The sequence below is a fragment of the Rhyacophila brunnea genome, unplaced genomic scaffold (genome assembly GCF_057557595.1).
Source record: "Rhyacophila brunnea isolate RB1 unplaced genomic scaffold, BYU_Rbru_1.0 scaffold_11, whole genome shotgun sequence".
Lineage (NCBI taxonomy): Eukaryota > Metazoa > Arthropoda > Insecta > Trichoptera > Rhyacophilidae > Rhyacophila > Rhyacophila brunnea.
Window position 1 is genome coordinate 26322026 of NW_028232763.1, and position 15462 is coordinate 26337487.

The 15462-nt window shown below is 34.5% G+C and overlaps 2 protein-coding genes across 2 annotated transcripts; one reads left to right on the forward strand and one right to left on the reverse strand.

Moving 5' to 3' along the window:
- The first annotated feature begins 604 nt into the window (after positions 1–604).
- On the forward strand, positions 605–8159 carry RpL36A (ribosomal protein L36A). Its single transcript, XM_085960193.1, has 3 exons — positions 605–640; positions 798–971; positions 7975–8159. The coding sequence occupies exons 1-3, from the start codon at positions 638–640 to the stop codon at positions 8110–8112; spliced, it is 315 nt and encodes a 104-aa protein (XP_085816319.1). The 5' UTR covers positions 605–637; the 3' UTR covers positions 8113–8159.
- A 1349-nt stretch (positions 8160–9508) lies between these two features.
- Positions 9509–14182, reverse strand: CCDC53 (Coiled-coil domain containing 53). Its single transcript, XM_085960194.1, has 3 exons — positions 14016–14182; positions 11775–11939; positions 9509–10148 (listed from the first exon to the last, which is right to left on the reverse strand). The coding sequence occupies exons 1-3, from the start codon at positions 14052–14054 to the stop codon at positions 10041–10043; spliced, it is 312 nt and encodes a 103-aa protein (XP_085816320.1). The 5' UTR covers positions 14055–14182; the 3' UTR covers positions 9509–10040.
- Between the last annotated feature and the right edge of the window lie 1280 nt (positions 14183–15462).

Here is a 15462-nt window from a genome sequence, read left to right on the forward strand (position 1 = left end):
GTCCTACAAACTTATCTAAAGAACGGTCAAAATAGAACTACAAACTACCATATGGACGCCATATTGGAAACGTCAGATTCTGTCTAGTTGCGAGCCTTGATTGGGTAGTTTTAGACTGTGGCTCCCCCAACCATTCTTTAGATAAATTTGTAGGTCTGTCTGTACTATAATTTTTGGGCCCGCGTACTATAACTCGGCAAAAATATGGCAACATTGATACTGTGCATCAGTACGTACCTCCAATACACTAAAAAAATCCTTCAAATGTAGCCAAAATTGCTTGTTTAATTGTTTATCAGCACATTTGAACATGTTTTTCATCCGCGTCGTAATAGAAAAATAAATATCTTGGCTATAGACAAGTGGCTGGTAAATTTATTATTCAATTAAAACAATGCACTTTGAAATCTTCTCTTTCAAAAAGTAAAATATTATGATTAAACGACAGTCATGATATGATTAAGTTGATCTTACAGTATTATAATATACAAATAAGTAATATTATTATAATTTCTACTTTGTTCAAGTATCACATGTTAAAAAAAACTGTACTAAGCTCTATGGGAAATTTTAAAATACTGGCGATACCGTACTCTATATCCGTTCTTTTAACTAGTCCTCTTCCACAGTTTCGACCATGGTACGATGTTTAATGTCAAATTACATTACTTTAATCTGTCATCATCTTCGTATTATACGTGATTTATCTGTGAAAACATTTGTTTTGTTATTTAGACTGTAATTTGTGTACTAAATCATTAGGAAATTACTATTGATGGTCATTTTTTCTCTTCTAGGTTAACGTACCGAAACAACGTCGAACATTTTGCAAAAAATGCAAAGTACACAAAAATCATAAGGTTTCCCAATACAAAAAGTCTAAAGAAAGGCAAGCATCCCAAGGAAGACGGCGTTACGACCGCAAACAGCAAGGATATGGGGGCCAGACTAAACCCATCTTCAGAAAGAAGGTTTGTTATTGTTCGAACTGTCACTTTTCTAATGCTCTTTTATAATAGTGTACAATATTGAATTATTCTTTAGCAATACATACCTTTGGATTTTCTAATTATACTTTATGGCGGCGTTCTGTTTACGCAAAGTTTAACTTTCTGCGATTTCCAAATTTCATTATATCGAAGAACTACACCGCGTACTGTTTTATTTTTTAATCTTGTCTCGTGATTATTGCTTCTTTCTGTAAGTCTCGGAAAGTTTCACATATGTAGGTGTTCATAATTCACAATTCTCTTATTTTTTTTAAACTTTTTGAACAAAATCTTGTAATTTTTTTACGTTCGCCGTAATTATGAATATAGGTGTACACTGTTTAAACATTTTGGGTACTTTTATAGTACTCGATGTCGTTTAAAAAAACCATGAAACGAAACCTGTAGGTCATCTTTTTTGTGTTGAAATAAAAATGAATGTACTATGTTCCACCAGATTACACTGCTTAAGACAATAATTAGCAACAATTATTAAAATGCAATTGTATTTTATGAAAAATAAATACGATTCGGTTGATGACAGTCGCAAACGGAACAAAGGCTGATGGCGTTAGGTAGATTTTTCCATAGTTAATAAATCGTGCTCCAATTTAGCCAACCCGTGGGGGGAAATTATCTGATTGGATAAACGGTATTTTTAACAAAAAAGTCTAAAAGGTAAAACGTCATAATAGCGCCTGTACACGTGCATGGATTTACTGGCAACAATAGTGTGTAAAATAAACTATAGCGATAATAACTGTTTACACGTAATTGTGCTGACTGTCTCCCAATCTCATTCTTCAAGCGTAAGCAAGACGCATTGTTGCCATTATATGGTGCTATTTGATAGGTTGTGAAAATTGGTAAACATCAAAACGCGCTGTAGTTCAGTTCGTATTTTTCCTGGCAGGTTCGTCACTATTGCACGCATACACCATGCAAGCTCTGACTATCAGCCGCTGAACTTTTTTGATCCATGCATGCAGTCTTATAAATTGTACGATAATAATTACGTGTTTACACATGCATTTTCTTATGGCTGTGATAATACGTACTGTTAGCAGGAATCCATGTACATGTAAACGGGATATTAGTTTAAGGTGAGTTAGGGTAAGTGCGGCATAGAAATCGATTAGATGAACTTTAAGTGGATGGTGATTCTTAACGGATTGTAATATCTCTTTGAAATTATTGTTGACTTCTAAACAATTTATCCCTTTTTCAATCACTGTAATGATAACATTAAAATATTTAATGGTTAATCATAATTCAAACGTTTTAATGTAACAAGGCGAATAGACGCTCTTACCCCCCAGTTGGGGTAAGAGCGTCTAGTTGCATTATCTCTCAAAATATTAACAATAAACGAAATATGACAACATAAGTATTATCGAATGTTTGAAGTACAACATTTTGATAGTTCATGCATTTAAATTTCAGTAAGAAATAGAATATATTTAATGAAATCAAAAAAGTTGGGTAAGTGCGGCATACTTAGTACTAGGGATGTGACTGGTAAAATAATAAGAACAAATATTTTTGATATTTTATTTGCCGGAACGTTTTATGTGTAGGTACAACATAAAATAGTTATAAGTTGATTATTCCTTAATTGTTATACGAAAACACTTCGTATAAAATTTACCAAAATCGATAAAAATAGTTTTGAAAAATCACATGTCAAAGATTTGAATAATTTACATACAACGTAAAATCGTTAACAGTTACTTATTCATTAATTGTAATAGGAACACATATAAAAATTATAATAATCGAGATTTTTTTTAAATCACATGTCAAAGATTTGAATTAGTAACTTAAAAATTATTTGTACCTAAGGCCATCCTCCCACGGCGCAACTTATGTCCGTCGAAACTGAAACTAAAATTCCAGCCAGTATCTAGCTAATGTATTTCAATGGCGGCTCGCTGACGGCGAGACTGGAATCTCTCAGCTTCAAAACAGTCGCGAAGAGATGCGACATGCTAGTCGCGCGGTCTCTGAAGTTTCCAGTCACCGTAAAACAGTAGTACCAACATCATTAGATTTCGGTGAAAAATCATATTTTCTTACCAAAATTGGTAGCACTTCGTAAAGCCGCTAGCGTCATATCGTAAAAACCAAAACAACCAGAGACGTCAAAAGTAAATATTAATAGGAAAATTAAAATAACATAATTGTAAACGCTGCAGCGCGCGTATTGTCAGTTTTTGTACAACACAGCTGACAGTCCAGTTTGATAGTTTGAGGTTATGTGATTATTATTTCAACTGGGTTTCAGTAGCGCCGTGTGCGAAGCATCACATTGGTCAGTTTATGAGTTCCTTCACAAACCAGTTCCATCAGATTTCAGTTGCGCCGTGGGAGGATGGCCTAAGTATAATGATGACTTTTTTTATTTTACTTAATATATACTTCGTTTTTTTTTACATCTCACTGAATGTTAAAAGTATTAAAGTTCATTTGAAATATAATTTCTCCCTACGTCCAGTTGTAGGAGTTGGCAGTACTGAAATTATATCTTCGTCACTTATTTCATAAATGTCTTCTACTTTGGGGTATGAAAAAATATGACGTGACTTTCTTACAAATTTGATTGTCGAATTATTTTCATCGAATTTTATAATTTGTCCGATAAAATGCTTGACGCTCTTTTTCGCAAGAAATTTAACCAGTACCCATTTACCAATTTCTTTTTGGTTTAAATTTACTATTTCTTGTGACATACTATTACGTAACTCACTAGTAGTAGTGGAATTTAATTGAAAATCAGTATTGCATAATATATCAGTAACTTCATCCTCAATCATTTCAAAATTATAGTTATCTTCATCCAAATCTTCAGAACGAATACGTTTATAAAAATCTTCAACGTTCTCATCCTCAGAAGAGGATTTCCATTCGGATTCACTGTCACCTGATTCACTGGTCATTGGATGTTTTTTTGTGTTTCTGAAACTGGATTTTGGTCTAATTTTTTTGATAGTATTTTTTTCATTCTTAGGTTTGTTTGTTTTTTTTGTTTGTTTGTTTTTTGACATTTAGAAACAAAGATATATAAATATAACAGTATTACATAAAAAAGAGATATATCAGTAGATAAATTAGATAGGTACAAGGATGTTAAGCAGACCCTATTTTAAGAATTTATAAAACAACATCCACCTAAACTCATTCTCATGTAGGTGGATTATATCAACACCCGGAGTTAATCACATTAATGGAATTTGAGTGACATGTAATGGGGTGATTAGTTATTTAAAGGCAGGTACTTAATTCCGCTGGGTTTTTTCATTTGTGCTATTGATATTATTAAATGTGTTATTGTTATTCTAAATAAATAATAATGCTTTGTATCAACACAAAGCATTTTATTTCCAAGACAAGTAAATACCTACCACTATTAAAAAAAAATATTACATACTAATATAACAGCTAAATATTATGTAGGTGCAATGCGAAAATTATACAGCTGCCAGTAGGCAAGAATGGCTACAAAATATTTTATAGATAAAGTAAATTCTAAAATATATTACATACTTAATTAAAATAATTTGGACCTTTACTGAACTATCATCTCCTGTCGACAATGTACCACTGTGCACCAAACAACGCTATTTTTAAAAAATTCCGCGTCAAACGCCGCTCTGTCAGGTAGCGACTGACAAAGACCGCTCTTGGGATAATTAAAATGCATTTATTTAAATAAATATGGCTTATACATTGGATTTGACATTTTATTATACTTTTCCGCATATAACGGAAGAAATATAACATCTAAAATTACACTTAAATCATCATAATATCCCCAAAACAGTTTTTCGTGATTTGCTCAAAACTCAAAAAAGTCTGGAGCGGGTTTAGTAACTCTACGCCTCAAATCAGAAGTTGTGAAAAAATGCTACACATTAGTTACAAAAATTAATATTTTATGATTGCATGGCACATCACTAGCTAAAACTTATCCATACAAAAATATAACAGTGCATGGGGGAAGAGCGTCGGACGCTCTTACCCCAATGATATTTTTTGGCGGGGGAAGTGTGTCTAGTCTAATAAAACATAATCATTGGCAATAATCGCAAATATTAAATTTAGACAACAAAATATCATTTAATATAAAGGTACTTACCAAAAATCACTTCTGTAGGATGAAAGATTGTCGAGATACAGATCGATTAAAAAAACGTGTCGATCTCGGTCGTTGACTTCAAATAACTGACAATATTTGAAATGTCATACTGACCTTAAACAATGCTATTATACTGCCATCTTTGGATGGTGTGTGTATTTACATGTGTAATAGATACCCACAGATGTCACAACTTATATTTAAAACACTAAAAAGATACAATACACTATATTGACTATGGACGCTCTTACCCCTTAGACGCACTTACCCTAACTCACCTTATAAAAAAAAAACCTAACCCATCCTATTGTATGACATAGTTTTCGTTTTTTGGGTTAAAATAGGTTGTTAGGTTTTGGTCTGGTTTTAAATCCCAAACGTCCACAACCACTAACCTTTTAAATTTCTGGATCGGGAACTACTTAGAGATATTGTCCCCTGCTCCCCTCTACCTCAGAATTTGATGCCCGTGGTTTATATAGCTGGCTAGTAATGATGAAGAATTTGTGCATGCAGTATTGTAACTTTTATTTTCAATAAGGTCCAACATTGTGGGTCATATTCTCGACAATTCCATACTAACCTTTTAAATTTCTGGATCGGGAACTACTTAGAGATATTGTCCCCTGCTCCCCTCTACCTCAGAATTTGATGCCCGTGGTTTATATAGCTGGCTAGTAATGATGAAGAATTTGTGCATGCAGTATTGTAACTTTTATTTTCAATAAGGTCCAACATTGTGGGTCATATTCTCGACAATTCCATGGACCGATGTGTAATCCCTTATAATGTTAGCTACACTGCTAATACGTTACTTGTTGACAGCTGGATTCCGGCGACCACTAGTATTAGAATTCATTCGCCCTGTCAGGTGATAAATGTAAATAATATATTTTTCATGTGACTTCAGACTTTTTTTGACAATATGGAGTACAATGGCAGTCCAACTTGTTTATACGACAAAATAAATGTGATTGAATTTTATATTAATACACTACCACTACCTTCATAATAATGAAAGCATTAATCAAAGGTCTTGAGGAGTTGTTTCTCCAGGCACAACTTGAAGAGGGTTCCCACAGAATAATTGTGTAGATTTGGCAAAAAGAGAAGCAATTCATTTAATTTGCATTCCTAAAGAGATTGCGGATTGAGTGATCACAGTAATTTGTGGTGACCATGTGGTACGAAATATTATACACTGGTTGATTTAAAGTTCTATTTTAATTGTTGGACGTTTCGCACAAACATTCAACTCGACACCAAAATTATTGAACCAGGATATCTGTGTAGTTCTAAAAGTTGCCACTGCCATACACAGGATTTATATGACCCGCAGCTTTTATAATTTTCTCAAGATGTACAATAATATGTGCATTAACGGTGGTACCAGTTTCAGCCGGTGTCAGTTTGATTTGTGTCTGTTTTGATCGAGGAAGCATTTACATATCATGTCTTTCTATAAACCGTTATCTCAAAAAGTACAAGTTTTCAGAAGACATGTTAATATTTAAGTAATATTAAATTACTTTATAATGTATTGCGTAATTCAGAAATATTACTTTGGTAAACTTGTATCTTGACGTAGGTCTGACAAAGGCCTAGAATATTTTGCAAACCTACACCTGTGGGTCTATTCTATACACAAGGTGGCTATCGACAGTCGTTTATCATATTTATGTATTGAGGCAGTTAATTGTGATAAAGGCGTTACCCAAGACAGTGGTACCCAAGGGGTATTAAACAACTGGAGACGCCCTAAACCCCGTTGGATAGATGAATTCATAAAGTTAGCGAAGGAAAGCGAAGCACTAGGGATCGAGAAGAGTGGAAGGAGCTAAGGGAGGCCTTCGTCCAACAGTGGATCGACCCCGATTGATGACTTTTCAATTAATCTGAGATTATGATTCTTCGTATCCTGTGTTGCTTGTTCGTTAAGAGCATATATAAGTGAAACGGCAAATAATTTTCAACAGTAGGTGGGATGAAATTTTTACTGGTCGCCAATCGGAGACCGACAGTCGAAGTGTAAGCACATCAATTTGTTTTGTGATGGCGTCGGAGGAATATATTCTTAAACGTGTAAAGATGACTAAAAAACATTACCCATTTACTTGAAAAAGAAAACATGTCAATGAATACACTATTATTAATACTAATATAACAATAACATAACATTTAATGAACGCGTGTTGAATTTTTATAACAAATTATATTTCGTTCGGCCTGCGTCATTTGCACAATCCGCGCATCGCCTACTCACGATCTTTTTAGACCATGCCTCAACTGAAGTATAGCCTTACACATCCATATTTCTTTTTTTTTGTGAAGGTTTTGCTGAGCTGTTTGCATTATGTGTTCATTCAGGGAACTCTGAAATAATGCGAAGTGAAATACCTAACGGATGTGGAGAAACAGGCAACCGGTCTTGGGTGTGGAAGAATATAGGATAAACTTAAACACGTGTCAGGAATATGAGTTCGCATTCATTCTGACAACTGCTCTCGTCTTATCCACTGACGCTAATTCAATATTGGTGTATAACACTATTGCATGTCTAGAATGTAGTGTATTTGGGATATAGCCTATCGGATGTGGAGAAACAGGCAACCGGTCTTGGGTGTGGAAGAATATGGGATAAACTTAAACACGTGTCAGGAATATGAGTTCGCATTCATTCTGACAACTGCTCTCGTCTTATGCACTGACGCTAATTCAATATTGGTGTATAACACTATTGCACGTCTAGAATGTAGTGTATTTGGGATATAGCCTATCGGAATTCTATTTATTGATCTGTTCTGTGTCTTCATTCAATCAATTGATGTGTATTTTTCCCTTCTTTTTCAGGCGAAGACCACTAAGAAGATTGTGTTGAGGCTGGAATGCGCCGACTGCAAATTCCGTTCTCAAGTAGCACTGAAACGCTGCAAACACTTTGAGTTGGGAGGTGACAAGAAGAGGAAGGGACAGATGATTCAGTTCTAAGTTACTTTATAACATTATGCTTGAATAAAATCTTTTGTCTAATAAAAGCATTTTTCAATTTATGAAACCTCTTGAAGTGGAAGTTCTTTCGGGACCTGTGGAAAACTTTACACATTCATTCACTAATGTAATCAGATTTATGTTTACAATATTATATTTTTGTAGCTTTCTAATAAGACATGCTATGAAAGTGTAATATAAACCACAGAAGCGAATTTTAAGCCACATAAAATCATCGAAAGTTGATTTATTTGATGAACTAAACACTGACACAAACCATTGAACGTATACAAAAATGTTTTAACATCCATACGCAATTGAATGTGTTAATTTTGAATATGACATCAAATGCAACAAAAATGTAACTGGACTGTAGAAAGTGGATGCAAATAGTGTTAGTTAGCCATGCAAGTTGAAGTTCAACTGTATCTTTATAAAAATATGTATAACCAGAGCGCCATCTTGCCATCTTTGAGTCGTCAATGGTATAAATATTTACTATGAAATATTTATATTGAATAGAGCTTTAATATGTCATTACAACAAATCTTAAGTCGATGATTAAATGATTTCAAGCTATATATATTTATATTTTCTAGATAAATTATATTGAAAATCGTTCTATGACCTATTAAAGAACTTGTTAAACTACATTATAACGATCAAAATAATCTTATATCATCCAAAAAACACAGTTTGGTAATTGTGCCGCAGAGGTGACCACGAGCTTTTATACTTTTTTTTTTACGAAAACAGTTTATTCCATGTAGACAATTATAATAAATACCTTTTTCTGTCGGCACATCGGCTTTTCGATCCAATAATTGTTAATTGAAAATTTTCATACATTTTGATACACCATTATCACAAACCAAGATTATATGCGGTAATATTAGGTTAGGTTTGGTGTAAAAAGAAAGTTGTAAAATCTCATATCCACCTCTGCGGCACATTCACCCATAGTTTATATAGTTTTTTCTAAATTCTAAATGTAAAAAAATAAACATTCAAAATGTTTTTAGAAGTACCTATTTATTATTTAAAATGAAGTCTTCAATTTCACTCACAGAGGCATATTCACCCTTGAACAGTTCCGCTGTCCTTGGCAAGACTGGAGTAGTCTGATCTAGTAGAAAATCTCCAAGAACGGTTACCGTTTACAGAATTTAATTGGAAGTCAACATTAAATAATTTTAATTATTAGATGTCCCATTAGCTGGTATTAAACAAATTCTAAAATAGTTTGTAGCCAATACATAATAGCTTTAAAAAAGGAACATCAACTTTTTATTTAGAACAGGTTTCTGAAAAAAGTGAGTCCTATTTGGTTTGTAGGTTTTTTTGAGTGAGTTAAATTTTTCTATGTGGGTTGGAATTTTGTTTTGATTTTTATTTTATAGCTTGTGGTGTCTGACTAGTGCTTTCCGGCTTATAATACATATAAAAGCACTACAGTGAGTTTTTTTGTCTTTTTCATCACAATGTTTCTGGAATGAAACAGTTGTCAAACCAGTCTTGAAAGAGGCATTGTGTCATTCCTGTAGGCTCTTGGATTTTTAGAATGATAAATCAAAAATGGCTTCAGTGTATAACCAGCGACATTTCCACTCAATAAGAAGGTTAAACGATCTTTACATGTTTTAAAGCTGGATCAATCAATCACATCTTATTAACGCACGCGGGGTAACAAAAACTTGGTAAACTATGAATAATGAAACGATGGATGGTGATAAGATCCATTAAATTAAATGAATATAACATTTATTTCCTTAAATCATTCAATCATCTTCAATAAAAAGTAACATTTCATTCACATTATGTAGTTGATATTTATTTTGATACGTAATCGCCTTTATGACCTTTCAGTGGACTCAATTGGTTCCTCGACATAGACCATTTTGAAGAATCACATCATATATGGGATCCGTCTAGGGTACAACTTCTTGGGTGGGAACATTTTCCTCAACAGTTGCAGAGTCTGACTGGTTGAGTTCAACATTTACCATAGATTCTTCCAAATTTGGTATTGACGCTAGCTGAAAGTTAGCAGTGTAGAATTAATAATATTAAATTGTGTGGAATTAGTTAGTCAGTGGTTATTTTGGGTGATTGGTGTGTATAGGGAAATACTCACATTTAAATTAGTAGAATTTTTTCCTGTATTTTTATTTTAAATTCTTAATTCGAAAATTATTTCTAGCAACAGCAATAATTTTTTGTGTGCCCGTGATGGACTGGTAGCGTGTGTAAGGCCACCATAATGGAAGAAACATCATACCTGATGAATTAAGCAAGAAGCTAACATACCTTAGTAAAAAAAAATCCTGTTTTAAAACCTTTGTGAAATAGCCGAGATCCAGATCGGTTTGTAAGCCAATGAAAAAAAGTAGATTTTTTGTGGTATTTTATTTTATCTGAAGCAGTGATGGCAAGAATGATCAGTTATAAAAATGTGAAACATGGAATAACGATATTTTTTTTTTTTTGATTATCTAGTGTAGGATGTCGAATCTTTTTCCACAGGTGTGTCAAATTTTATGACCATAATATTTGAAAAATAGTCATGTCAGAGAGTCAACAAAAAAAAAATCAAAATACTTGTCTTTTTACACAAAGATTTATTGTAATTTTAACAAAGAAGTTTAGGTACCATAAACTAGCGGTTTGCTTATGAAATAAACGTATCAGGTAATATGTTCATTCTGCAATAATACAGTGAAGCCCCAACCTGATTTTACGTTTTTAGGAGAGAGTATTAGATAAATTAAGTATAAAAAACTACTATAGCCTTACCACAATATCACAATTACGGATGTGTTAGCGGCAAACTGCGGAACTACGTTTTGCCCCACACCTTCAGGTGTATATTTACGGCTTCGACCCCGCTGTAGTCTAAAAACTGCATACAGCTCCATAAAATCGTAGCCAAGTAGTCCTACTAACTTAACCATCGCTGGTCTAATGAATGGTGTCTTTTTTTCTTTAAATAATGGTGAGCTTTTTTAATTACCAGAATGAATGATGATCTGTATTTCTTTTTGAAATCCTTATTCATTTTTTTACAAGAAATGGATAGTTAATTATTGATCCTTTGTGTAGATTCAAATACAAATAAAATTAATGATTTGGACATTGCACCGATATATTGCATATATGGACCGATCAGGGACGGTACCAATTGGAGGAGAAGATATAAAGCTGAGCTCTACAAGCTGTACGAAAATTGCAGAGCAGTTCAAGCAATTAAGATTGGGAGGCGATGGCTAGGTGCACCGTATGAATGATAATGAACCGGCAAAGAGAGCGATGTCCAGCAATCCAATAGGGCAGAAGAAGAGGCAGGCCAAAGATTCGCTGGATGGATGGAGCTGCCAGTGACTGCCGTATTCTGGGGGTACCGAATTGGAAAGGGACAGGTGGAGGGAGCTATTGGAGGAGGCCAGAACCCACACTGAGTTGTCGCGCCCCTGATGATGATTGGACATTGCATCTGAAGAAATACATCTAGGCTTGTCATACAAAATGTTATTCAGTAAACAGATGAATGTAATAATAATGAACTCTACCTACTTGCAATAACAGTGCATATTGCAAAGTCGCATTCATGTCTGACTCATTTCCATAAATGACATTACAATTTTGGGTACCTATTGAACACTTACTTTTGATTCCAGTATCATAAGTGATGCTTCTACTTTCTGCATTTTTGATTCAAAATCCATCAATTTGTGTTCACATTCTGAAGAAAAATTGTTCATAAACTGAACGGTTTTTATGACAAAATGGTTAACGAAAGCTAGGGTTCGTTTTTGATGTATGGCTGCAGTCTGAAAAAGAAGGAAGTTATTTTGAACGATTGACTTTAATAATTTCTTTCACTATGCTATCATACTGTTACCTGGCTCGCACGTCTAAATTCGTCTCATCTGCAACGTGTCGAATACGTTGATGTGATGTCATCGTTATTCACAAAACTTGCCAAATGGAGCTCCGCACATTGGTGGAATGCGTCATTTTAGTTTGAAAAAAACAGCTGAGTCACATGCAACTATTTTCACCCGACATGCAGCGCGCAGGTATAATCCTGCAATGTCTGACTTTGTCATTCATTTTGGCTTGCCGTGTGATGTCACTGTCCGCGCATGGCCTTGCCTATACGCACATAAGAAAGTTGCATGTTGCGCTCAGTTTTGATTTATGACTATTATCCCAGTCGAGACAATTTTCAATGTGCGACTTGGCATCTTAGCAGCCTGTGATAATTTGTTTGGTAAATATGCCATAATATGATATTACAACGCATTCTATGTACATGTTATCGTTGCGTAAACAGTTTTTTCAATTAGAGCAAGGGTTCCCAACCCATGTGTTGCGTCTCTAGGAGCTCGCAAGGTGTAAAATCAAATTTTCGCAACAAGTTACACAAAAATGCAGATGGTTGCGCCCATATGATTTTTCAAGCGTCAATGAGACATGTTTGTGGGTGTAGTCATTCTTTTCGCCGAATGTTTATCGTCGATTTTTAGTTTTTTTAATATTGAGGTTCCAAAATATTAATTGAAAATGGACAAAAAAAAGTTTTATTGCATTTAACGTATACACAAACCTACCCAACACAACTCAGCCTATTTTCTCGTTTATCGGTCTTTTTTCTATTGCACTCGGTGTACCTACACCATGGCCCCCACATCCTGAAACGGGCCCTCAGGCTAGGATATTTGGCGAGCCCCTTACCTACCGCTTAGATTTAAGGCAGTGTGAAACACTACATTAGCATTTTTCAAATTGAGGGTACTTATACAGTGAATTATTGGCGATTTTCAATACATCTACTTTAATAACGGAGCTGTCGAGTATCAACAAATAATAATCAGAAAATATATTGCACAATTATATAATTTAAAATGTTCATGTCAGAAGGATATGTCATGGTCATGAAGTATAATAGCGACTTTTTTTACTATTAAAGCTAATAATCTGGTCAACCCGACACGCTGGGTCCCCCACCGCCCGGGCCCCCAGGCTAGAGCCCTGTCAGCCTTCCCCACGCCTACACGCCCATGACCTACACCACTCCGGAATTCGTGTGGACACCGAGATTGTTTGACAGTTCTATTAGGGAGCGGGTTTCTAAAAAAACCCGACATTAGTGTTTCGAAATCTTTGTTTTAGAAATTAAAATCTAAGAAATTTTTCTAAAAAGGGTGCTGGAGAACTAGAAATAATTTTTTGCCGTGTTATTTGGCTAAGCCCAAGGTATAGGTTATTGGCTTTCAATTTCAATGTGTAAAATCATTCTGATAATTTTCATGTTTGGGGGGTGCTAGGGCCCCTTGCCCCCCCCCCGGGTGCGCCACTGGTTGTTGCATGCTGTGCAGTGAATTTCGTATATTTTCCGCCAGGTTCGCCACTAACGTTCTACTGCGCTTATGTTATGCAAGTTGCAACTATTGCATGAAGATGAGGAAGCTGCTAAACTTTTTTGATCCATGCATGCAGTGTTGCAATTTCCATGACAATAAGTATATGTGTAAATGGGCTATAATGGTGAATAGTAATGATGTCAACCTGTGGCGAGGGGTGTAGGTAGGCTATTCAGTAATGCACTACCTCCACCCTTCGCCACTGATGTCAATTAATTGGTAACACTGTGTTTTTAATGGTGCCAATTTAAAAGAAAGTGTAGCAAACAGCTTCTATTGCTAGCACAGTTCTTACAGAGATAAAAAAAGGAAATTGCCATTTTTTCTGTGACATTTGAGAATGATACACTCATAATGTGAGTTGTATTATAGAGTTGTGCGATACTTGGTTAGTTATTGAATTTTAATTAATTATGTAAATGAAAATCTTTTGAATAGGTACAAGCAAAAATATATTTTTTATATTATCGAGTGACTCACATTATTGCTGTCAACGGCGGATTGAATGTTCATAACCATGGTGATTATTAGTGTGTAAAATAATGTATTATCATTAACAAGCAGAGTCAATTAGCAGCATTTTTCATGTTCAATACATAGACATAGTATTACTATCGTCGATAATTATAACTGTCACAGTGACATGTAAACATGTCAGTTTTCAACAATAAACAATATAAGTTGTCTATGGTCATATTTAATAATTATTAGGCTATTCTTATCATAGCGTATTATGTCGACAATATTTTTTTCAAGGGCATGCTGTGGTTTTTTTGAAAATGTAGTCTTTACAAAGAGATTGGACTCTTTACCTTATCCAAAAGGTTTTCAAAGTTTTTTGGTTCACTGCGTCGTCAGTGTATATACCTAAATTGTTTCACAGTGCCCTAATTTTTTTTAGCTTTAGTTACCAGAAAAAAATTCTCCACAGTAAGTAAGTAGGTACCTACTAGGATAGGTAGAAAAGTAAAATTTTTGAGATGGTAAATTAATCATCGCTTAGATCAAAGTTGATTCGGGTGAAGTTAGTAGATAGTACTTCTACCATCAACGTTTAGATTGCTGAAACTGTAAGCATTATCAACCAATATGTATAAACGCACTTGAATTGACATATCAACGCAGTGCTTGACAATGTGTAATTGAAATCCAAAAGAACTTTTGTAGCGATTCATAACCGTTGACGAAATGTGGATCCACTAGTACAGCGGTGCCCAACCCGTAGCTCGCGTATTCAGATTATGTATGGCTTTTATGAATTCTTGCGCCCTTGGCCACTGCTGTGTATTTTGACGGTCATGATGTTACTTGTTCTGAATTTCCTGGGCATGTTTAAAATATTCACTACTACTCTAACAAACTACGCCTAGTAATTTATCTTACGTATAAATGGCATTATTGTCCACTGATAATGTGTACAAAATGAGGTACTCTTCCGTATCTCAAATCTCTCGATGATTTAATAACATTTTTATTGACTATTTGTCAGATAACGAAATGCTAATTATATTACAAACATTTTCATAATTTTAGAGTTGATTATAAAAAAACAGCAGACTTCTAAATGATCAGGATTACTGAAAGCAAGCGCGTCAACATCGAACATTAACATCACTCCACAACGGGTGTGTCTGGATAGGTATATCATCCGAATCGACCGAAGGTACTTGATGGAATTTAAATTCTAATGGATTTAAGTTTTGTACTATTCCAAAATACTACTGATAGTATTGATGCCAAAAGGCGAAACCCGGGTCGCAAAAAACAATTTAGATGGAAAAGTACAAAACTTAAATCCATTAGAATTTAGTTTGTTTTTAAATAACGCACTTTCGACCTCAATGGATCCCTCTGACCCGCATTAGTCTGTTATATTTTTCCGGATGCATAAATTATTGACGTGCCCCAAGAATGTATTTTTTCATGT